Source organism: Oxyura jamaicensis, chromosome 2, assembly GCF_011077185.1.
Source record: "Oxyura jamaicensis isolate SHBP4307 breed ruddy duck chromosome 2, BPBGC_Ojam_1.0, whole genome shotgun sequence".
NCBI classification, from domain to species: domain Eukaryota; kingdom Metazoa; phylum Chordata; class Aves; order Anseriformes; family Anatidae; genus Oxyura; species Oxyura jamaicensis.
The window spans coordinates 34,146,845-34,172,184 of record NC_048894.1 but is presented as its reverse complement, the minus strand read 5'-3'; the positions used below and the strand labels follow the sequence as shown (position 1 = coordinate 34,172,184).

The 25,340-nt window shown below is 42.8% G+C and overlaps 1 protein-coding gene across 1 annotated transcript; it reads right to left on the bottom strand.

Annotated features, from left to right (window-relative positions):
• Positions 1–16,146: 16,146 nt before the first annotated feature.
• NPY (neuropeptide Y) lies at positions 16,147–24,898 on the bottom strand. Its single transcript, XM_035319349.1, has 4 exons — positions 24,748–24,898; positions 24,393–24,580; positions 19,360–19,440; positions 16,147–16,373 (listed from the first exon to the last, which is right to left on the bottom strand). The coding sequence occupies exons 2-4, from the start codon at positions 24,578–24,580 to the stop codon at positions 16,349–16,351; spliced, it is 294 nt and encodes a 97-aa protein (XP_035175240.1). The 5' UTR covers positions 24,748–24,898; the 3' UTR covers positions 16,147–16,348.
• Positions 24,899–25,340: the final 442 nt, after the last annotated feature.

Genomic DNA, 25,340 nt, shown 5'->3' with positions numbered 1-25,340 from the left:
ATATTCACAGACCAAAGCCATAAAAACTGCTTTGGGGATAGAGAAAAATATAATTAATTGCTGTGACCTGAACTACTTCTTTTCTACATGGAGGACACTGATTGTTTAATTAACATTTTGTTTGATTGTTTTGAAGGGCTGGAGGGATTATTATCTGGACTTAATTACCAGCATTTCATAAAGCACTACATACCCCAACCAGAAATGTTTACAAATTGCTGAACTGATGCAATACCTTTGTCTGCCATACAAGTTTGTCACTCCTAATTAATGTTCCTTGGAAAAGGACACCAAAACAAAGCTTATGATGGTAATGACACAGTAGATACTATCAGGGAGTCACATAATTGCCTCTATAAAGCCAGAATGACAGAGCATTGTGCCACTTTCTGCTCCTTTGTGACCAGCATGCACAAGGCAATTGCTCCATCAGAGAGCCAGATGGGAGAGAAGAGACTGTGCATGTGCGTATGTGCTGCAGAACATCAGCTCTGTCCCAAAAAGCCTTCACTGGGAAAACGTAACACATAGAATAACCAGCCTGGCACGGTCGGGAATTGCTTGGCATTGCCAATACTAAGGGGCCAAAATTCCCCTGCCTATGAAGAGGTGTTGAGAGGTTAGGGACTATTCAGCCTGGAAAAGAGGTGGGCCACAGAGGATCTTATCAATGTGTATAATTACCTGAAAAGAGGGTGCAAAGAGGGTGAAGCCATGTGGTGCCCAATGGTGCCCAGTGCCAGGACTAGAGGCAATGGGCACAAACTGGAACACTGGTGGTTCCATCTGAATATCTGGAAAAACTTGTTTACTGTGCAGGTGACTGAGCACTAGAACTGAGCTGCCCAGAGAGGCTGTGGAGTCTCCCTGGAGATATTCAGAAGCCACCTGGACATGGTCTTGGGCAACCTGCTCTAGGCATCCTTGATTGAACAGGAGCTTGGACCAGATGACCTCCAGATGTCCCTTCCAACCTTAACCTTTCTGTAATTCTGTGAGAAGGTCAATCACCAGCAGGGAAAAAGCAGAGTCCTTTCTTTCACTGCAGTGCTTTCTTTTTCCCCACATGCCATTACAACATGCCACATCAATGCAATATGGGCCACATGCTGCCTACCACAGAGTCTGGCCACACCCCAGCCTTCCGCACTCAATCCCAGAAGCTCAGATTTACCATTTGTGGATGCAACGTTCTCCTAGGAGGCCCCCAGGGGAGAAAACACAATGCTGGACTTGACCAGAAGCTGTTGCCACAGCCAATTGCTGATCACTAAGCAGGCACAAACACCTGGGGCCAGCCAGGTTACAGTGCCACCAAAATATCATCCACTAGGCAGGGAGCTCATAGCTGTCCCTCAGCACACACCACATGAGTGGCTCCAGGCTGTGAAGGTCATGAACCTCCTCCAGCAACACTCCTCATTATCCTTTGTGCTTATAACCCACCGTTGGGTGAAGAAAGGTGACTTCAGTGCTGAGTCACTGTCCTTGTTAGTTGTCTCTGACTGACAGAGTGTGTGCACATGCATGTGCAAGAGGACAAGAGAAGGAAAAAGCCATGGCTGGAGAAGGCTGTCCTGATGCCTGCCTGGTGCCCCAGCCAGCATATGGACCTGAACCAGGATCTTGCCCCAGTGCCTGAGCTGGTTTTGGGGCAGAACCACTGTGACCCTCTTCCTTTGCCAGGTCTCTGCACAAAGCAGCAGGCAACGACATTATCCAGCTCCTGACAAGCCCTGCAAACCAGGGCCAGGGGAGCTTCACTCCGCTCCCAGAAATCTCTCTACCTCTTCAGAGGGACAGAAGATAGCAGGGGGCACAACCACCACAGCAGCCAGGGGCAGCTGAGACCAGAGCAGGCACCCAGCCCATGGGATGTGCTCCTGTGGCCTACACTGAGGTGCTGGGAGGGTGTATGGGTTAAGTTGCATTGCAAGGAGCACACCTACTATGGACACGATTCCTGACCTTCCCAGACAAGACCAGACTCTGCATGATTGCACCCAAGCAAAATCCCAAGAATTCAGTCCCAACATTCATGAGGTGGAGCTGATAGTCCCTGCCAGCCATATAGCACTGATGGCATGGGGCTTGCAGGAGAAGACATCAGCCGCTCACCAAACCTACACACCACAGTGAGCCTCCCAGAAGCCCAGTGAAACCAGGGCAGCAGCAAGATATCCAGTCAGTCCTGTCTGAGTCCCTCTGACCTGCAGGGAGGTGGGCTGAGGCAATTTTTGGGTCTGAGGTGCTGTCAGGAAGCAAAGCTGAAGTCAGGTGAGTTTCTTAATAAACTCCTTGCGTGGCTGTAGTACAGCACTTCTGGGAAGAACTGATTAGACATAGTAACTTGATTTCAAATACTAAGATTAGACAATGATCTAAAGATAGCTATAGTTATAGGGCTCTGTGGCATATCAAAGTTAAGTAAGGCAGAAAGGATATTTTTGTTAAAAATCAATATTATGACAAAGAGGTTAACCAGAAAGAGACTGACAAAAAGCTGTACAGCCCCATGGAGCAGCGGCCTGGTTAGTAATCTGATTCCCTTCAGGGAGAAGTGAACAAAATGATAAAGTGATCTTTGAAAGTATTAAGACCTATGGTTTGGCTTCCTAGAGTAATGTGATTATTATTTTTCCTACTTATTATAAATATGCTCTCTGCCCATAACCTCAAAAAATAGACACTCAAATTTTTAAACATAAAGAATAAGAAACAGAAGTCATTGAGAGAGCCCACCTCAAGGTAAGGGAAGGAAGGAAGGAGAATCTAGGGGAATACAGAGCTGATGGAGGCAGGCTGCCTTTTGTAGCTTTTCTGCAAAACTGCTGAGCATTCCTCCCCTTTCTTTCTGCTGCCAAACAAAGCCTCCTTTCTTACCTGCAAGGGTGCTGGTGGGGAGGAAGGTGGGAGCAGACCAAACAGGGGCACTGAAAACGAGCAAGAAAAGAAGTGAGACCAAACAGGGATGATGAAAGAGAATGATACAAGAGAGGATGCAAGAGAAGAAGCAAGAGATCACAAGACTAAACAGAACCAGTAGTATGTATCCCCTCAATGCCAAAAAATTATATTTACATACAAATACGTATGTATGTGTGTTTATGTGTATATACACATATATGTGTACAAAAAAAATATATATGCTTGCATGCCTGCAAATATACCCGCACATGGAGCAAAATGATTGGTACTTAATACAAAATTCTGATTACATAGGTTGCTATGTATTTCTATACATAGTCAAGTTATATGATCACAAAAAGAGGGTTCCTGGTTTTCTTTAACACCATTTTAAGACATACAGTTTTCTCAGAAAGGAGATTTCTGTTTTCACTAACACTCTTTCTAATACATTTTTTCGGATACTGTGACTGATGGCTCCATTAGTACAAATAAGCTGTGTTTATTGTAATTATGCTCTAAAACCAGTTCCTCTCCAGGCTGCATTTCAACTCATCAATAGGTGGTCATCCGTGTTTGTAGCCCTCCGGCCTGGTTTCATCTTTTGTTCACTCTAGCAGAACAATATATGCATGCATGCACATAATCCTTTCTCCACCACTGGTTTTAAATACCTGTTTGCAGCATTGTTAAAGGCAGTCATCAAGATTATTTACTTAGATTCATTCAATTCTCTTCTGACTACTACAGCTCTGGCAAGATCAGCTGCTGCATACCCCTCTCTGCTTTTCCATTGCAGAAAATGTGCACAGCCTGGCCAGGGCAAATCCTTTTCCCTCAGAAAGAGTGGCTTTGGTTACACGCAGATAAGCAATCACTATGCCATGAGGGCATCAGCCAGCCCCTGGTCACCACCTCTGGCCATTTCTGTACCTACACGAGGCAGCTGAGAACTCGTTGTGCCTTTTCCACACTCTATGGGCAAAAAACCATGCACCCAGGCCATTGCTGCAGGAGGGCTGGCAGGCTACCTTGCCTCACTGTAGCACATTTGTTTCCCCCCCCTTACTCTAGATTAGCTTAAATAGCATAAGCTGTGGGAAGCAGCTTGCCCCAGTTCTATCAAGGGAAGTAGAGAATCAATTTTATACAGGGGCAGTATTGCTTTCCAGCACTACCAGCACACACCTGGTTTTTGGTAGATTTTAGTGGTGCTTTGTGGATGGATTTGATTGAAATTAGGTTTAGTCCAGACATTTATAATCAGAAATAAGAGTTCTTTAATCAAAAAGAATCATATATGTAGAGGGACCTCAGCAGGGTAACTCAGTCTGCTCCAAACCACACCTGGAGGCTTCTTTTGTTTCCTAACCTGGAGCATAGCTTTAACTAAGTGAAACTGAGAGGTAAAGTTGATGTTGCACTGTGATTCACACTCATTTTACTAAAAAATATAAATAAATAAATAAATAAATAAAATAAAATGCTATTTGCCTTTCAGATTGTGATTTCTTTTCTTTCTATTTTTTTCTTCCATCTTCTTATTTTCCTTTCCTTTGCTGCATTTCTCTTTAGTGTCTTACTGCTGGGAGAAGTGCTGTGCCAGTTATCTAATAAAATTCTGGCAGAAATTCAATCACACTCAATATGTACGACATCTAAAAAAAAATCTAAATTATGACTGAAAAGTCAGAAATCTGGTTATCCCAACAGCAAACATCAGACTTCCTTTTGTTAATATTCATGTCTTCAGATGGGAGTGGGAAAGGACACAAAGGCGATTTGGGAAAATGCAATTATCCAAATATATTTATAAAAGACAGATCTTTTCTCCCCACCACCCACCTCCTGTTAGACAATGCACCTCGAGCACAGCTTGTCAGTACCCACAAAGTCACTGCTGACAATGCAGATTACCACCATGAAACCTGAAGCTGTTTTAGGGACTTCTGCTCAAAAAAATATATATAAAAATAAAAATTTAAAAAAAAAAAAAAAAAAAAAAACTTAAAATATAAAATAGCAGGCAGCTGGCATAACTGCTGCTGGGTGCCTGAAATGCAGAACTGAATGGGAGAGAGCTCAAAGCTCCCAGGTAAGTCTGTGCTGCAATGGGCACCAGGGGGTTTGCTCCAGAGAAAATGGTGTACTTGAATACTTGATTGCAAAGAGGTTGTGATTTGTATTTTCAGGATATTTCAAGTACAAATACAACTTAAATAGACCCGGGGGGGGGGGGGGGGACTTCAGACGGTGCAACTACCAGCTGTCACAGCTGCCTGACACCAAAGAGGTCTTCTCCTAGCCCTGCCTAGTTCTGGGTGGCCCTGAGCGCAAGACAGCCCTGCTTGGGGCCACTGGGACCCTCCTCCAGCCCCTGGGGACACAGATGCTGGCACATCCAGCAAAATACATGGTCCCAGGCAACCAGCAGGGAGTTTTACAGCCGGTGGAAACACGTGTGGTGCTCACAAAGGGTGGTGGTCCACTCGGTGAAGGAGAGAGACTCCTCGCTTTGCTTGCAGCACAGCTCCAGCATGGGGAGTGAAGACAACTCTGCAAAATGTGAAGCTGTTAAGAAAATGTCAGAAAAAGACAGCTCAGTGACCACATTTTTCAGTCTTAACTGGCAAGTGAAAAGAAACATTAATTGTCTGTTTATGTCATCTCCTCCCACAGCTGACTGTTGCAGAATACAGTTTAAGGTGGCATTAAAATGTAAGGTGGGTGTTATAATTTGCCTGAAGTACTTTAGCAGTTTTTAGGTTTTGTTCCAGAAAAGATCTAAAGATTGCCATTCTCCCCATGTCCATATAAATCACCCACACCTTCTACCACTGAGCACAGGCACGTACAGCCCCGTGATCCACACGGCGTTCCCAGCAGTGACGGTGCCTTCGTACACAGTGCTCGTTGGCCTGCATAAGAAGCCCATCAAAACACGGGAACTTGACTGATTCTCCTTAAAGAGTCACGCTTCTCTTCTCCTGGCTTAAACTGATAGAAATGCAGCACCTTGCTACTTTTTGCTGCCTCAAAGCAGCTCTGCCAAGGCCTGAGTGCGGCTGTGCCCCCGCCCGCAGCACCGGGATGCTCTGGCTGCATGCCCCTAAACCACCAGTACCACCAGGAGTGTGGCAGGGTACCGCGGAGCAGCTCACAGCAAGCCAAGCGTGGTGGAGCTCCTTTCCCAAGGAGCAGCTCACAGCAAACCAAGCGTGGTGGAGCTCCTTTCCCCTATATGAATCACCGCTCCTGCCTGCGCTCAGACAAAGGAAACAGCTGCGGCCACAAATCAGGCAACTTAATAGGTCGATGCGCTCTCCGAGTATTTCCCTCCGAGCTCTTCTCTGAACAGTATAGAAGCAATGTCTAATCAAATTCCTTTCACGAGGGGCATAAACGAAGTGAGTAAATCTGCCAAAATATGCCACCCGCTCCCTGACCAGTGAGGTGTAACATCCAGATCCTGTTAACATCACTTACAGCAATGTCTCCACCAAAAATATTTAGGTTAAGCTCCGGGCTATGTGAACAGACAGGTTTTTGTTTGTTTGTTTTGTTATTTTTTTTCCCAAAGCTGATAATGGAGGGGTTTGCAAAAATCCTACTTCATGCAAGCATAAAGGCAATTAAATCTAATTATCTCAGTGGCAATAGATACTCCACACTGTACAGAGGAAGGGAGAGAGCTTTCCCCCGAGAATCCTTGGGTGCTGCCTGGTGGTGCAGGAGTGCTGGGCCAGCTGAACCAGCACTGATGGGCTGCATCTATTATATCCACCCTGAAGTTGTGTAAAATTTACTTTCAGCTCCCTGCTAGGCTGCACTTCACCATTTCACTGTTCAGGTGGGAGCTGTATCGGCTTTGACAGTTCCCCAGCAAGTGAGCCGCAGAGCTGTGGTCTCTCTCCAAGCAAATCCCACCCCAGGAAATACAGCATCACCCCCATGTTTCACCTTGCTCCTCTGAAGTCCCCCTCCTTCTGCAGCCCCCAAGGGCTCAGGCCAACGAGGCATAAAATGTAAAGGGAAAAAGCACCAAAGCCAAATTCAAGGCTGTCACTTCTGAGACTGGGAGCCCTGGGAGGTTGTTCCTGACAAAACCTAAATCCACTCCATCAGGGGTGGTTTTCTGAGATGGGTCTCTCAGATTGTTGAAGACTTCAGGCTTGCAAAGATCTCCACAGCATGCAGCGCAGTTCCATACCCATTAGGGTCCAGCAGAATGATGAATATTTGAAGGCATGTAAAATGATTGTGAAGTGGCTTTTATATGTCATTACAGACCTTTTTTTTGGAAGAATCTCTTCATCACGAAAATGTTCCCAATGCCATTTATTTTACAGCATGGTGAGAGGTCAGTTTTTAATACTTACATTCTTATCCTGAGCTGTAATTTTCAAACCAGCATTTAATAGAGCAGAGATGGAAAGAAAGCAGGGTCTTTTACATACAGCATGTACAGGATTAAAGAAACTGCTGAGACAGGGAAGAATTGTCACAGCAAGGCTTACAAATGGTCACCTGAGTTTAATACTGTGTCTCTAACAGTGGGCTCCACTAGATAGGCTAAAGAAGAGGCATAAACCCCCTAAGGTGTGCCAATATGTTTTCACATCCTCTAGTTGCTTCACTGAATGATCCCACTAGAGTTGTATTCTTTGTTTTATTGTACACAATTTTTTTAGTAAACAAAACAGTAACATAAAAAAAAGCAAAAATCCCATTACTTTATATATCATCTTAGCATGAAAACCAGCCCCATGAGAAGAAAGAAATGCTCTTTTCAGAGCACCAACTACTGATTGTCTGGGGTGCTGTAGCTTTGGCTTTTGTGCTTTTCACTACAGCTTTTCTGGTGACTTTTACTTCCATGGTGTAGGCTAGGACAGTCCAAAAACTCCAAGGACCCAAGATGTGAGAACAGGAATTGCTATTATCTTTGCTGACAAACTGCAGGGACTCAGCAGCAGTGCCAGTTTGGATACCAAAGGCCCCAGCTTGGCCAGTTGCTCAGCTGGAGAGGTTCTGGTGCAGTCTGGGCTGCGTGCAGCCTCCTCCTCTCTTGTGCTGGCATGGATTTTTCAAAGAAAAATTTCTGGGACCCTTTCTTTGCAACTGACCAAAGTGTTCACAGAGAGAGGGAAGAAGGTAGAATGGAAATGTCTTTTTTTCTCTGAGCAGCCAAAAATCCTGAATCAGTTCCCTATCCCTTCTTTCCCCATTCACCATGTACAATTAAAAATCAAGATATTTTAGCAGGTAGCGGGTAGGGTCTTTTCTTAAACTTCTCCTTCCTCAGCATCTAGGGGCACATTTCATTGTTTCCTTCACATCTGGATAGAAATACCCTTGCTGTTCTCAGGAAGGTGAAATACCTCGCTGACTGGTCATCTGCTCCTGATTTGCACAATTCCATATGAATGTAGACACTGGTGCTGGTGGAAAACACCCTAACTACCATTTAGAGAAGGGCAATAACATCACAAAGGGGCTGATTGCTGTTTCTGTCCCTCTGACCTGCCAGTGACCCAGCAGATACTCGAGGATGCCATCCCAGATTATATCTAGTCTCATTTTCATCTTTGGTACTTGAGGACTCTCTTTTTCAATGAAATGCTTCCCCCAATTTGAGTTTATAAAGGAAAAATGACGTGTGTTTCCTGAAAATCAGAGAATATTATGGCTTCTTAGAATTATTTTTTTTTTTTACAGAGAATAGTTCATGCTCCCTCTCATGGGCTTTCTGTGGGTTTTGCTCACAAAGTCCCCATGACCTGCACTACTGCTGGTCAAAGGTGGGTTGTGTTGTATTACAGCTCAGAGGACTTCTAACAGCTCCCACTACAATCTTCACTCTGATTTACAAAGAGCTGCTAGCAACCTGGATTTATCAAAGTTATCCTTGTACCTTTCCAGTGCCAGCTGCCTGAAATTTGTAGTTCCCCCCAAGGAGACTAAGCTAAACTCTTGCTGAGACAATAAGGCAGACACCTTCTGTTAACCATTAGAGCAAAGAGTTGATTCTCTGCCACTTCTGGCAATCGTCACAACTCAGTGTTCATCCTGTAAGTCACTTCCCACTGTAGTGAAAAGGGGCCAACAGAGGTCCCTAATTACTGCTTGATATAGCACAGAGACCTAACGTCTATGGTAAAAGCCTCCACAACCCCCTTAAAAAATAATCTTGTAATTTCATTCATTTCTGATGCTTCCAAATGACAAAGTTTTTATCTGATTTAGATTTGACTCATGTTATCTAATTAGATCAATTAATGCAAATTATTGTTACACTGCAAACTTGACAAGGAGATTTTGTAGTCAAATCTCTGAGCAGAGCTATCAAAGGAGAAGCACAGCGGGGGGGCACAGCATGAGGGTATAGCTCACCTTATGGTATCGTACGCAGAGTACGATACTCAAAATCTAAAGAATATGGCTGTCGTATATAAACCTTTGTGGCTGGCAAAACCACATAATCGAGCCTTCTTAGGTTACATTGAAAGAGATAAGTAAAACAGAAATACATATTTTACATGCCAAAACTGCTTTCTTTTTTAGAAACCGTGTGGGGATGAACAGGAGAGGTGGTGGGATGGGTAAATGCAATGCCTGTAAGCCAGCCTCTTTAGAAATTGTCATCCAGCTGATGAAGAAATGAGAAATGTCCATCTAAGGTACCATAACTAAATTTTAAAGCAGAAATATACCTGTGTGTATTAAAGGGCTTGTACTTTTCCATGTGTGGCTATTTTGCTGTAGGGTAGCAGACGTTTCTGTGAAATGTGGTGTATCGACAGACAATGGACAATTGAAAAGTTTTGAAGTTTGGGTCAGTTCCCTGACTAAATGATAGAAAGGAAGAAGAGAGTCTAAGGAGAGAAGCAGGTAACAGAGAGACTCAGCATTAACCAGCTGCCTGGAGTTTCCCTCTGAACATCAAAGGAAAATGTGCTACGCATGGTCAGGAAGAAACACACTTAAGAAAATTTAAATATTGCATCTCATTGTCTCAGCCTATTTCCTTGACAGAACGTAAGGCTGAAACACCTTCTTTGTTGCTGGTGAATTTCTTTCTTCCTTTTCTCTTTTTTTTTTTTCTTTTTTTTTTTAAGAACCTGGTAAATCAGGACGTTTAAATGGGATGAAAACTGATTTCTTCCCACTTAAATGTAGTTCATTATTAATAACCAGGTCTGACTCACGGTACAGGAAATATATTTCAGTCCACACACGCTATTGTGACAGTCACCACGCGTGCTGAAGCACAAACACTCTGACGTGCACCGCGCTGCAGCAGAGCTGGGTACCACCACTCGTGTGTGAAGAAATGTAAAACGTACTTCTGGCTAAGACAGATAAGGCAGCCAATTTAAGATGTGTTTTTAAGCGGTTCTAAACGCAATTCATCTTTTAAAAGCAGATTTACACCAAGGCCATGGTGCAGCATTGCAAAGCCTCATGTCGAAAGTCAGTAATTTTCTGACATTCCTGATTGCTGATGTGAAGGCAGCAAATGACCGAGGTAGAAGTTAAAACGTTTCAAATACAGACATATTAAAAGCAAGTTAACATTTCTAATTGATCTCATTATTTAACTTTGACTCTTCTTGCTGAGAAGAAATCTGATCATATCAATATGTGCCCAAGCCTTTGGACTATAACATTCAATTAACAAAGTTTATTTCCTAATTTAGATGACTTTATTAGAATCCACCCTCAAGTTTTACAATGAAGTGAAAAAAGTACCGGTGCAATTGTTTTGAGCAAAACCCTCTGTACCATTGCTCATGGAACAGGATTTGTACAAGGCTGTATTTCCAGCTGACTTCACTGCAAAAAATATTTGAACAACAGTAATTGTCATCTACATGGTAGAGTGAATGCATGGATAAATACAAGAAAATCATCCTTGAATATAAAGAATATTTTGCATCATAAACACAGAAAAACATTAAATGGCAATCCTTATTTTCTTCCATATTAAAAAAAAAAAATATCCAAGCACAGAACACACAGAACATAAATAAATGTATTTTAAAGGGAAATAAGCTTAAAAATGGGACACAGGACCTTGCAGATAGAGAAACATGGAAGATCTCCTAAACACCCAGTCATCTACTTAGCACTGAGCTTCCTAAACCCTCATTCTTAGTTGAAAAGAACATATTCCTTTGAAAAAGAGCGCTTTGCACCCTCATAGCTGTGGGAGAAGCTGCTGATTTGCAGCACCAGCAGCTGTTCCTACAAGTCCCTCTCAGGGCTCTCCTGGTCCCATCAACCCCATTTTTTTGAAGGCAGGATGCCTCCAGGGCTCATCCTGTGCCTTCAGGACTGGGTTGCCCTGGGGTGTGTTTAAAATCTGGAATTTGGTCAGAGCGTAGGGCGAGTTCACAGCCTGCAGTGAGTGTAGGGCTGGGGCTGGGTGTCCATCACAGGCAGAGGCTGGAGCAGGTCACAGGTCTAGGAGAAATAGGGCTTGAAAGGGCTCTGGCCTCGCAAAGAGCTGGTCATTAGGGAAAAGCAAATAACTTGGATTATGAAGAGCTCAACAAACATACATATGGACTGGAAGCAAGATAATGTTGGGCTACATGTATTATAGCGCGTTGTTAATTGTTATAATCAGTGACTATAAAAGCAGGGCCACTATATCATTTCCATCATATTTAATTCTTAGCCCGAGTTTCCTCCCACTTTCTTTCTTTGCATTTGGATGAATTACCTCTCTGGTGTAGGATGATTTTTTTTCTTACTATAATTGTACAGACCACAGCACAATGAGCCCCGTATCAGGAGTCCCCGGGTGCTTCTATAATACAGATAAATAAATGACTGATAACAATATTGCCAGATAATAAAATACGCTGGCCTGATGTGAACTGCTGCATTAGTTAGGCAATTTCCACTCAGGTGCCATTTCTCACACAGGGTACTAAACCACCAACATGAAGCAGGAGGGTTTTTTAATTTACATTAGTGGTGTGTGTTAAATTACTCTGATAATTTATTATTAGGAAACTATTATTAAATGTTAAATTAAACAACCAGATCTGACAGGATTTCAAACTCTGTGATAACTCAGGATTTGTGAGTTATGGGCTGCAGGGCTGACACGTGTTAGTAACCCTAGGGCTTTGTGAGAAGCTGGCCCCAAGGGATAGATTTTGCATTGTTTTCTTATTTCACCGAAATCCATATGGACCACTTTCTTTGGTCACAGTCCATCTATTTGGTTCACACACAAGATATCCCAGCTATCTTACAGCTGGCATAATTTTGGTTTCCTTTTGAGAACCATCTGTTTTAGATGGCAGCACAGAGATTGACATAAACCACTTGCTTTTTGCCAAATCATGTCTCCTGTAAGGGGAATACTTTCACACCCATGAAAGCTGTTTTTCAGAGCTGTGTATATACAAATGAGCACAGTCCCATGTAGATCCACCTTCTCCTATTCCTGGACACACAATGTGCAGATCTCAAGACAGATTTGGATTCTTTGACCAAAAAAAAAAAAAAATACAGCAAAATTAATATTGGATTAAATTTAGAAAATACTCATTTAAGTACCTTGTTGAATATTGCTGGAACAGTATCAATCTCCATTTTTCCTAAGTTTGTGACATAGTACAGTTGTACGCAGTGGGAAGAAGCATGTAGGCATCTTTTCCTCTCTGCTAAAATTTAGAAAAGATCATTATGAACCTTGAAAGTAATCAAAATGCTTTTTAATTCAAGAGAAAACATAAATACATGAAAGCAAAGATGTTCTGGGAAATACTTCCTAAGATTTTTTTTTTTTTTTCCTTAACACTCAAAAACCAAAAGCCTTTCTAAAAGGAATTAATTTTTGCTAGGGTTATTTTTTGGTCATGTATTTTTAACCTAGTGCTGTTTACCTCTTTTAAAGGGAGGGGGCTGTAAAGCACCTGTTCAGAGTAAAGCAAAGAGTACCACTTCCTGTAACAGTTTGCTTTGGAAATGTACACAAGGCACGTTCTCTTGACTTTGCCATTACAAAGCCACAGCTGCTCATTTCTGGTATGCTGTTGTTTCTCCTTTCTCTGACCTCAGCTTTTCACAAGCTGTAAATGAAAATCTCAAAAGACACAGACTCTATCACAATAAATTCTGGAATATCTTCTTCTGATTTTAGTTTTAAAATGTTTGTCTAGGGTCTGGTTTGAGGCCAGGACACCTATCAAGATCACTCCTACCTCAGCTGCCTCACCTGCTTGCACTTCCCTCCAGCTTTACACCACCAGTACCTCTCTGCTTCCTCATGGTGGAAGCTGGGGTGGGGTTGTCTTCTCCTCCCCAGCCAGTCACAGCCACCCCGTTCAGGATGCTCTGGCAGAGCAAAGCTGCCCTGCCCGCAGAAGGCTGTCCATGCCCCTTGTCCACCACCAGAATGGGGTTTCCAACTCCTGGATGACACATGAGGAAAAGTTTGGCTTGATGGGTGACCCTTTCCCACCAAGAATGGGGATGGTAGCTGAGTAATGGGCACCCACACCATTGCAGTTGGGTCTGATACCAGCCACAGGAACAATGTTTCACTCCATGGCCAGAAAGAAGGGGAATAGCCATCAGAGGAGGACTAAACATTTGTGTATTTTGGCACAGAAGATTTCCAGAGCTGAAAGCATTGTGATGGACTGGTTTTCTGGGGATGGAGAGAGAAAAGAACAGAGAGAATTTCCTGTCTTAGAAGAGATGATATACAGTTTTATGGGAGTATCTGGATTCCCTCATTTGTTAAATCAAAATTGGGTGTAACTCAGGGACATTTATTACAGAAATTGCCAAAGGTAAAGGTGGACTGCCTTTTAAATGTTTTACACCTATCTATGTACATTACTTACGGTTTCAAAACCTTAATAAATAAACAAAATAATACTTTTATGGTTCTCACTTTTTGTTGTTTTTCCTGGCACTTCCTCGGAGTCTGACATAAATTTCAGCCTTTGTTTTAGAAACAAGGTTCTATTTCTCATGGTTAGAGAGAAAAAGATGAAAAGGTTAAGCTTAAAGTCAAAATACGGTAGCCAAGCCAAATGAATCCAGCATTTATCTTCATTTCACAGCTCATTTTTCTAAGCCTATCCTGCAGTTTGGGGAGCTGATCCAATATTTTCAATGTCGTGGTTGTCAAGAGTGGTATATAAAGTACACGAAGAAAGTAAGCCCTAAGCACATTGGCCTTCTGTGGTGAGGTTGTGTCTGCCAGGACAGGAAGGTTTTAGAAAGAAAATCATAGCGTGGTGTGGATAGATGTATGCTGTGTGACTGCTTTGCCTTGCCTCACCTCTGTCTTTTACAGCTCATTAATAATAAACCTGGCATTTTTTAGAGTTTTCTAGTTTTTTTACACACATGGGTGTTCTTAAATTCAAGAAAATTCAGGTAATGGAGTGGAACTGCTCAGCAAGAGCAACTATCATGCACTAATTCTCCTTTAACTCTTTCCTTCTCCACTAGGGCACATTTGCAATGACAGTGCTAAGTGACATGAGTTTAGTGTATCATCTACAGATTTTAACATTCACGCAGTCATTAATATATGTGCATAGTTACTTGGAATAACCAGGAATTAAGAGATAACATATAGTAGGTACCTCACCAATCTCCAGTTTTCTTTTGAATAATTATTCCAAGAAGCACCGTATGGTGGCCTCTCGCCCAGCAGGTCCTGGACTGCAGCTGACTCCTGCAGCACCAACAGTTTGTGGCGGGAGTCCCTCTGAACTGCGTCACTTTACTGCCTTTGCTGGCAATGGTTTATACAGGGGGCCCCAAACATTTTTATCATAGAATCATAGAATTGTCTAGGTTGGAAAAGACCTTCAAGATCATCCGTAAACCTGACCATTCAAGACCCACCACTAAACCACGTCCGTTAGTGCCTCTAGTGGACTGCTCTTAATCCTCTCGATTTAACTGTGAAACTCATCACTAAGCCTGTAAGTGAAAATACCGCTGCTGAAGGCAAAATTTGCCCTTTCAAGTGACATCTAGATGTTTTACAAAAATTAAAAATATTTTATGCTTTACTGAAGAAAGTGTGATCACAAAAGGTGGCAAGTCCTGGGAACCTGGTAATGCTTTGTGAATACACCCAGCGTGCGTTTGTAAGGATCTGGAACTGACTTGCACTGATGCACCTTTCCTGGGGGCAACAGCCTTGTGAAAACATTTAAACATCAGGAATGAGATGGAAATGCATTAACCTTCATGCTGATTCTTTTCCAACTTGGAACATTTAATGTGCCTTATTACACAATATCCACTTCTGGTTTCTAAAGAAAAGAAATTGTGTTTCTACATCAGGAACCAAGAATCAGCATTTGTGTCGTGTTGCATATGACCATGCTGCAAGATGAGCCTCTCTGAATTAAAACCACTTAAGAAAAAGGGTAACACATACTGCCATTGTATTATGTTACTTTGAACAAAAACACTGGGGCATTCCTCAGATGTCTTTACATATAAGTAACTCCCTCACTAGGCTAATGAATAAATTCATTAAAAAGGTAGGAAAAAAAATGAAGGAAGTTTCCCTTGTCCCTCTCCAGGTACATTCCTGTGGTGAAAACAAACCATGAATATCTCCAAAAGAGAGAAGTGCTCAGAGTGCAAGTACCCAAAGGCTTGTAATTTACCAGCATGCTCCTGTGATTAAGCAGCATGCCCATTAATTTAAGCAATATTAGATGTCTCCTTTTTGGCACAAGTGGCTGCACAATTGTCCTGTTTTATGAGTTACTTTAGATATGTTTTCTGCTGCTTTGCAGATTGCCAAAACAAAAATGTTATACCTGTTTCATTTAAAATTCCTAGTTCAGGCTTACACCCAGGCTTCAGACCAGTTTGGAGGAGTTAGGAGAATTAAGCCGTCACTTCATTCCTTTGTATTTTGAAATTTAATTTTAATATATTTGTCAATGTACGTACTAAATAAGTTTTTAGTATGGTGATTCTGAGTAATCTCCTCTCGGAATAGTATTTTCCTAAATTATGTGGTACATGATAAATTATTTTAAACAGTTTTGTATAAATCTAACAGCTGAGTGGAGTTTGAGGCTGCTATAAGCGGTGCCTTTATATTACTTTGCATAGTCATTACTGTATTAACTGTGACAGTGTTGTCCATACTATTTTAGACTGAAGGGAGGTTATAATTCAGTTTTAATTGTTTAAAATCGTTCTTTGCTATACCAATGACAGGAGTGCTTGTTTTCATTTAGTATGTTGTATTTTGGAATGCACAAATAATTTATTTAAATAAAGGTATATACAAATATGACGAGGGAAAAACTCTACAGAATTCAGTACAATGGCTGCATGCACTGGGAATGACACTATGATTCGCTTCAGAGGAGTGGAGTATGAATTGAAAACTAGGAAAAGTTTTGACGGTGTGCTGAAAATCCCATCACCACATCGAAGGGTCTTCAAACCTGTAACATATTATGAATAGAAACACATTTTAAAGTCCCTTCTGGGAAATCCCAATTTACAACTACTTAAAATTTTCATTTTAATAATAGCACCAATAAGGAATACACATTCACATTTGCAGCTGAAGACTCCCAACAAAACAGAAGAATCTTGGATGGCCAAAAATCTAGAAAACTATGACATGTTGAAATACAAATATATTTTTAAGAGAGATTTTTAGATTTTAATCAGGAGTAAATGGTTTTCAAAGGGAGCCAAATAAAACTATGTCATGCTGTTAGCACCCTCAGACAGAACCAAAGTAACTATCCTAAAACCATCCTAACATATCATCATCATATTCTGTTACTCAACATCAAACATTTGAAATACATGCTGAAAGGGGTCCTGAGTGCAGGATTTGATCTAGAGGTCATCTGCTTGCAAATAGCTGTTCTGGATACGTAGAAAGATATTCAGCAAGTGGGAGAACATGGAGAGAGACATGGAGAAGTGGATTTGCCATAATTTTTGCTATCTAAAAGTTTAGTGTCTAGTCTTGACTTAAGATCCAGTCTGCCTCCACAGTCACTGGAGAGACACTGACACCTTGACAGGGCTACTAATCCTGTTTGTTTTGGGATGGAATGGCTCGTTTTGGAGATAGTCATCTCTCCAGTTGACTACAAAGGGAGCCTAGACAGCTACTTCGCACTAGACACTTAACTTTCAAAGAGGCAGTATTAGAGGGGATGCCTAGTGTTACTGAGAATTGGAAATTTTGTCACGACTCCATAGGATACACAAGATCAGAAAGACATCCCCTCACACTTTTGTTATAAAAACTTACTTGTACTCAGGTCAAGGCGCTTCCTTTTTTTTTAATTCGTAAACTTCCTAATTTCCACCTGGTTTCCATAGGAATCTCACTAAATTTTCTTTGGATGCTCAGACATACACCTAGACTGCAGAATGCTATGGGGTGTATTTTAGTCAGGGAAAGTGAAGGGTTGAACTCTGCCAGCCAGGCTGAATACAGTTAAGCTGTTTCTTAACACTTCAATGTTCAGTTTCAAGGATTGCATGAAATGTGTCTTTCTGCTGCTGACTCACTGACTGGAAATTACATCTGCACCATAACTGGCTGTGTATAAATATTTCTAAAACATGTACTTCATTAATTTAAGTTCAGAATAATAACAGCCTGCCTTTAATTCATTTAGCCTGGATGCCTCCAGGAGGATGTTTATGCATTGGGCATATTTGATGTGTGTCCACCCCTGCGGGGCTCCTCTAACTTCCCCACAAGCTGTCCAACCCTCTGGACAATTTTCACCAAGTCAGAGAGAGGTACAGATATCTTGGAGATAGTAAGTTCCTGATGTGCCATCAAACACAGGAGTGTACAGAAATAAGATATATCTTCAGATGGGGGGGAAAGCTGGAGCAGGGTTCAGAATCCATGTTGGCTTTTATCCTAGAAAACATATCCATAGGAAACTAGACATCATTGTTCCCAGTACTCACATAATTGTCATCGATGAATGACAAACACCATGTTTTTTTTCTCAGTTTAAAGTGCTGTTACAGGGGGGTATGAGATAAAAATCTGTTTTTCATCAATTCTTGATCTTAAATGCATACTAGTTTGTTAGTTTGCTCATGACTCTTAGCTCCCTGGCGTGTTATAAATAGCGTTATTGAAACAATAACAACCATAAAGTTCTGTTGTGAAGGAGGGAAAATTGCAGAGAGTATTAGACTTTGTACTACCCTGTGTGTTGCCTCAAATTCATGGCAGCGGAAATTTCCCATTATATGAGGATTCTGCCTTATCATTACAAAATACAAAATAGTCTCAAACATTTCACTGCACTCCATGCAGTTTTTTTTATATAAGCATCTGCAGAGAAAACCATTTCCCAACAGCTGTGGTTAGTCATCAAACCCAAGTCAAAATTCTCCCTACTCATGGAACTGCACGTTTCATGGACAACCCACTGATGGCAGTCACAGTTTTGGTCACCTATCAGTGACAAGATCATGCCCAAAAGTTCATTGCTACAAACTATTCCGGTCAAGTATTCAACTAGTTTAATCTAGCCTTGCACAACTGATGAAAATACAGAGATCGTAGACTCCTGAGATGACTACTGCATAAAACATTTATTTCTGCAGCACAAGTATCATCAGCAAGCATCAGACTTTTAGTAAAGGCTTAATCTGAGCTTATTCATGCTTTCCTGTGACTAAGGTTTTCTTTCACAAGCCAAAAAAAAAAAAAAAGTATTTTATTTTTTCAGCATAGGCAAAAGGAAATAAAATTTTCACTGCTGCGTAAACTGTAGTCACCAATATAGTATCTTACATTGCAGCTAATGTGTCATTCCCTACCTAGAAAAATATAGTATGTACCTTTGAAATCCCACTGTTGCTTGAAACACCACTGTTCTTTTAAATCAAGTGCAATTAGGAATATTAAGGCCTTTTTTTTTTTTCACTTTGCAAAACATTAGGTACGAAAGTAGTGTGAAATAGAAAGATCAATCACAGCCTTGCATTTGTGCATAAGTTAATATATCTGCATACTCACCACTCACACATCTTTAAAGCAAAAATGTAAACCCATCTGAGTAGCAAATGAATAAATATATGCCATCTTTGGGGACTGAGTATGTAAATGAATAACCATCAGGCATCAATGTACAATTCTGCAATTTCTATTGCAATAAAGGCCAGTAAGGGGTAATAGGAATGCTTCCCTCCCTTCAGACAGATAGCATTGCCTGTTCCCAAAACAGGAAAACAAGGAGCTTGGACTTTATCTTATCTGGTATGGCATTACTTGCAGTCATAGGATGGCTCTAGCTCTTCAAAATATTTTGTTATGCTTATCCAGCTGTTGGTGGAAAGCGTTTTCTTCCTGTGAAACGTTTATTGATAACAAACAAAACTATTATATGCAAATGAAAAATTGAAGCCACCACAAAATATCTTCATACATACCTGGATCTAGGAATATTTTCTGTGCTTTCCCTCAACAAGAGGTCTGAGATCAGTGTCTCTGGGCTTGATCTCTTTCCATACCTAAAGAAAGAGGAAAAAAAAAAAGGTGTATGTTTGTGTATTTCAGTATTTTAAAATGAAAACTAAGTAGAGAACCATCAGGCAAATCTCAGAAAAACTCAATAGAGATGCTATAAAGGAAACTTTACAGCAAGTATTTTAACTTAACTTGACTTAGTCATGTCAGAAAATGTTCATTCTTCAGTATTTCTTTCAATATATTTTTTCCATTATCGTGTTATATGCATTGAGAAACTCTGAATATTTATTGATTCAATCATTGCTCCTGGATATTCTAGGACCTTGCACCTTACTGATGTGAGCGTGAAGAAAGGAGAAGTAAACTGTGTATGACATGACCTCCAAGCACATCATTTTTGTCTACAAACCTGGTTCCATCATCTCATAAACTTTATCATTGTTTTAGATGCTATTCGTTCATCAGAAATTACATAAATGAGGAGTCAATTAATCTATTCTGCGAATAGTAAACAAAACTCAGATAAGCCATAGTATATAAAGAATTTGCCAAGATTTTTTAAGGGCAGCTAATATATTTGGGGATGCCTACCACATACCAAATTAAGTGGTAAAAACTGAGCTAACCCAAGGCAATAACTCTTGAACTATGTGGCTATGGGAGAGAAAACTCTCCAAATCATAACTTGTTTGAATGAGATATCACCTGCAACCAATGTCCTATACCTACACAATGACCATCCTTCTATTTTTGTTTGTTTGTTTGTTTGTTTTAATCATGGATATTTTATCATACATTGCTCAAGAGATAAAATACTGCAATTCCTGGTTCTAGGAAGGAATTTGCTCTCTTTTTCTCAGAAAACAGAAGTAACTCTGAACAGCCAGCTTGACAGATACTTCATCACTATAAGGATTCATTAGCTTAACAGTGATAACTGTAAGCAAATGCTCCCTTGGTTGGAAAGAATTAAGATCATGGTTTGTAACTTGTGTATGTAATTAGTCTGAATCACAAAGTATATTAACAGATAATAGCTTTGTGAACGCCACTTGAGTGAAATTCTGGCTCCAGAGAAGTCAAAGGTATAATTTTGACTCAGATTTTATCCATTGCTATCAAGATGTTTCTCCAATAGCTTGATCTAAATTCTGGGGGAAAAAAACTTCCCAATACAAACTATATTTTAAAAGTTAGCAGTTGTGTCTATTGATGTCATATCTTTCGGAAAAGTAGAAACGTACCTCACTTAATCATTTTGTTACTCTTTGTATTCTTGCCTCACCATAATCATTGTAGTGCCTCCCATGTCCCCCGAAAGACAAAGTGTAAGTTTCAGATTTTTAAAGTAAATTTCTTAATCTAAACTGACTGAAAGAAGGTAAAATGCTGTTACAATATTGCAATCCAGAATAATGCTGAATAAACTGTCTTGCACTCCATCACCACAAAGGGATTTCTTTCTAGTACTTCCTTCCTACTCCAATCAATATGGATGCAACCTGAACTTCAACTGAGGGGAATTTAATTTGCCATTGTTTTTAAAACAGTGATTTAACAAATCCAACAACTTGCCCCAGCAGCTTATGCTTGGGCAAAATTTCTATTAATCTCTAAGAAAGTTTTGTCTGAGTAAGAAATGGGTAGCAACCCTCAGAAGAGCAGAGATTTGGTCAAATAATGAAGATTCTGATGTGGAGAACTACTACTGCCTTTTATATGAGTCCCTTTAGTATGGCAAGACTAGTGCTGCTACCTGTGCAGGACAGATCCACCTTGTCCTCACACAAAGCTTCACAAGAGATGACACTTGGCTGCGACCAACTAGAGGGCTCAAGGAGCAGCCGTTCCTCCTATGGCAGGTGCCCGAGCCTCCAGTCTGCCCTATAATTTTGCCACTGGGAAAAAATCCTGCTACAGACATAATAAAAAGAAGTCATGAAGAGGCCTGAAAGCAATGTCTTGATGTTGAAGTTGATCTCTTCTTGTTGAAGCAGATGCCTCGAGAGATCTTCCCTCCAGCTCCTTTGTGCTTGTTCCTTATCTACCCTGCACAGCTCCAAGATAATACGAACACAGAAAGCCAGGCCTTCACTTGGCATCTGGGGAACACTTTATCAAGTATATTCTGTTTTAGAAGGGTCAGGCTCCAAGCTTTGAAAACACCTGCTCAGGCTTTATGCCTAGCTCAGGATCTGCTCCCTTCCACATTAAAGGTGTTGACATGAAGTGGGAGCATCAGTACTGCCGGAGTCAGACACACTTTCAGATATTCCCTGCCCTGCCTACGGTTCAAGCCGTTTCCAGCAGGAATGGCCTTACTGTTTTGCTACAGCACAGAGGAGCTATAGATGCAAGAACAAGCTATGGGGGACATGAAGGGAAGAGGGCCTGTTGGTGACGGGGTGCAGAGGTAAGGGAGGTAAAGTAGTACCAAGCAGGAGGAGAAATTATTCAAGGAAAGATGTGCTCTGAAGAAAGCCCCCTCAACAGTGCAGCAGAGGGGTATGTGACATTTTTTAGGGCAAAGGTAGGATTAATCCAAAGGTACGCGGACATCTGCAGGGCAGGAGTCTGCATCTGTGCTGGTCACCTTAGGCTCTCCTTACCACCAGCAAAGTTCTTACACCTAGGGAACAACGGATCTCTTCCAAGACTGAAACAGGCCCGGTGACTTGCAGGATACAAGTACCTATTTCCCTCAACTGTCCTCAAAAGGATATAAATCTGATGTGCCCTGATGTCTAAAGCCAAGTGAGATGGATGTGAAGGAGAAGGACCCTAAAGGAGAGAGGGAACAAAGCAGCCACACAGGCAAGGGCTAAAGACAAGAAGAGAAAAAATGGTTTGGAAGGAGCTTCACGGAAGCTGGAGCAAAGACCCTGTGGGCCACGGCTGCTCACAGGGAATGACCCTGAGATGGTGTTGTTAGTCCAGAAGCAGCAGTCAGGAGGATGTGCCAGAAGGTTATTCATAATTACATACACATCAAAGAAGACTAGACAGATGATGCTGAAGAGAGCGAAAAAAAAAAAAAAAAGCATCAATCTCATCATTTCCCAGCATGCTGCTACTGCTCCGTCTCACCAGCTGTACCTGGGGGCCAGGGGCTAGCTCTGGGCACAGCTTGCTCACCTGTCCTCAGGAGGAGCAGGGCCAGCCCCCGGGACCCTCCATTTCCCCTTGTCACAGGGCTCCCGAGTGGCACCAAGCACAAAAGTCAGAGCCAAAGAAGCTTTAACAAAAGAGTAAGCTTCGAGCGGATCTGAAACAGACTGAATGAATCAAATTTTTAGATCCGTTCAAAATGCTTATAAAGCTATTGATTCCTTTTGCAAGTGACTGTCACTGCCAAAACAGCGAGTCCCCAGGAGCTGTCACTTTATTTCTGTGGTGTTAATTCACCACAGAACAGAAAGAACACGCTCTTGTTTGTTTGTTTGTTTAAGCTAAGCTATCTAGCAACTTTAAAACATGTTCCATGAAGTTGGTGATTTTAGCTGTCAGTGTTCTTCAAATTCCAGGTCAATTCTGTTCCCCTCAAATATAAAACGGGGGCAGAGGAGTAGGGAGGAGGAAATATTGGTTGAACCTGAATAACAGAATTGAAATTCTGAATTGTTTCTTCCATCAGCAACAACTCTTTGGTTCACTTCAGAACCCAAACGCACCCATAAGACTGAAAGCAGTCTCAGTCCCTGAACTGTGGACTTGCACCCCAGGCATGAGAAGAGAAAGCCGCACAGTCAAAATTAAAGCAAGTGCACAGTGGGGGATGAATATAGAAGAGGGGTTGGTTTGTTTGCTTTTGTTTGCTCTTTAATGCGACCTGGTTTTAGACAGAGGCCACCTTTTAAATCAGAGACGAAGGAAATAAAGGAAGAGATGTGAACCCAGCCTGGAGATCCCACCGCACACAAGGGAAAAGGGCAGCAGGGGCAGAAGTTGAGCAGCAGATTATTTTAGCAGCCATCTAGACAAAAAGTTACGAGAGCACAGACTAATGCACAGAAGCACACCGCACACATGCACTGGTTGTGAATATTGCTTTAAAAGTCCAGGACCGAAGAGCTGCTGTTCTATCAGGCTCTTCATCTGTGTTATGGTATCAGCACACTGGCAGACAATGTCGTGGGTTTGCTGGGAAAGCTCTCAGCTACATGATAGCCTCCCTTCTAATTTAATTCTTCAGACTGCTACGGGGAAAAATGAAAGCCTAATTATAGATCTCTCATCTGTTTTTGATATTAAGCAAATAAATAAATACACCAAAGCTCTCCTGGGTCCCACACTGTTCAGGGACCTTAGGGGATGTTTCTATTAATCAGTCTAAACTGGACAGACACTCCCAAATAAAATAATTTTATAGCAGAAGTTTCACTTTTTTCAGACTGAACCTTCACTGCCACTGTAAGCAGCGCAGTTGATCTCAGAAACCCAGCTCAGAGCAAGGCAGCTCTGGGTCACACTCACTTCTCTTTCAGCTCGGGCACAGGTTCTTGTTTGTAGTCTTGAGAGAGTTTTTTGTTAGGACAAACGGGCTTTTTGGCACTCGCTGCTGTATTAAGTAGCTGACAAACTATAAAGCATCCAAACTACTACTACAACTCTTCAGCAAGGACAGCGGGGAACTTTTTTTTTCCCAGCAAAATCTTCACTAGAGACAGCAGCAGCAACAGAAGCGCGAAACTGCTCCTCCTGACCTACTTTGTCCTCCCTGGGGTGAGTTTCATTTTCCCCCAGTTTTGGGTGCCTTTCCCCACGCACGCTGCCCTGTGGACATGGACACCCTGCCCTTTCTGCTAACTTGGATGGTGGAACTCCACCTCCAGTCCCAGAACTCGCACTCTTCAGAGGATGCATGACCCCTGCATCGTTCCCTGCCGGTGGTTCCCCCTCACCCCAAAGAACGCAGGACGAGACCCCCGGCTCTGAGGGGACACCCCACATCCCTCCCTTCCACCTCGCCGAGGAGAAGGGCCCCGGCACCTACCTCTGCCTGGTGATGAGGTTGATGTAGTGCCTCAGCGCCGAGTAGTATCTGGCCATGTCCTCTGCGGGGGCGTCCTCGCCGGGGCTGTCCGGTTTGGAGGGGTACGCTTCTGCCAGCGTCCCCAGGCAGACGAGCAGCGACAGGGCGAAAGTCAGCACCGACACCCACAGCCTCATGGTGCCCTGCATCTGCACGCCGGGGAGGGACAGCCGCCGTCAGCGCCCGCCCCGACGGCGGAGCAGCGCGGACGCCCCCTCGGCGCCGAGCCTTGCGACCCTATCCCCATGCCCATGTCCCATGTCCCACGTCCCATGTCCCATCGCCATGCCCATGTCCCCCCCGTCGCGGTACTCACGGCGGCGGCTGCAGCGGAGGGAGCGGCTCCGGGCGAGGCGAGGCGCTTGTGCCCGTGGGTCGGGGCTCCCGAGTGCGGGGCTCCGCGCCTCGCCGGGCTGTTTTAAAGCTTCCCCGGCAGGCAGGAGGGGCCTCGGGCGATCACGCCTCGGTAGCCCCGGCCCCCTTCTATCCCCCCCCCCCGTCCCCCCCCCGTCCCCCCAAACCTCCGCCCGCGCCCTGCCCCGGGAGGGCCCCGCCCGGCGGCACCGAGGGGGCGGCCGCCCGCACCGCCCCGGCAGGGAGGGAGGGGGAGACGAAGGCAAGGAGGCATGTGAGGAGGTTTATAAGAAGGGCTGGGGCGTTCAGAAATGCCACATCGGAGCTACAGTCTCATGCCTACTAAATAGATCAGTCTTGAGGGTCACCTGCTGCAGCAGTGAAGTTGTACCTCGGTGCTCGCTCTGCCCAGGTGGCCCCATACACCCGTGTCCAGGGGACTTTCTCAAGTGAATTTATTCTGTTTTATTTGTGTCCCTGAGCAACATGCCACAGAAAAGCCCACCAGAGTCTCGGGATCCTGTCCTGACCCACAGTGGGTGACAGTTTCTGAAC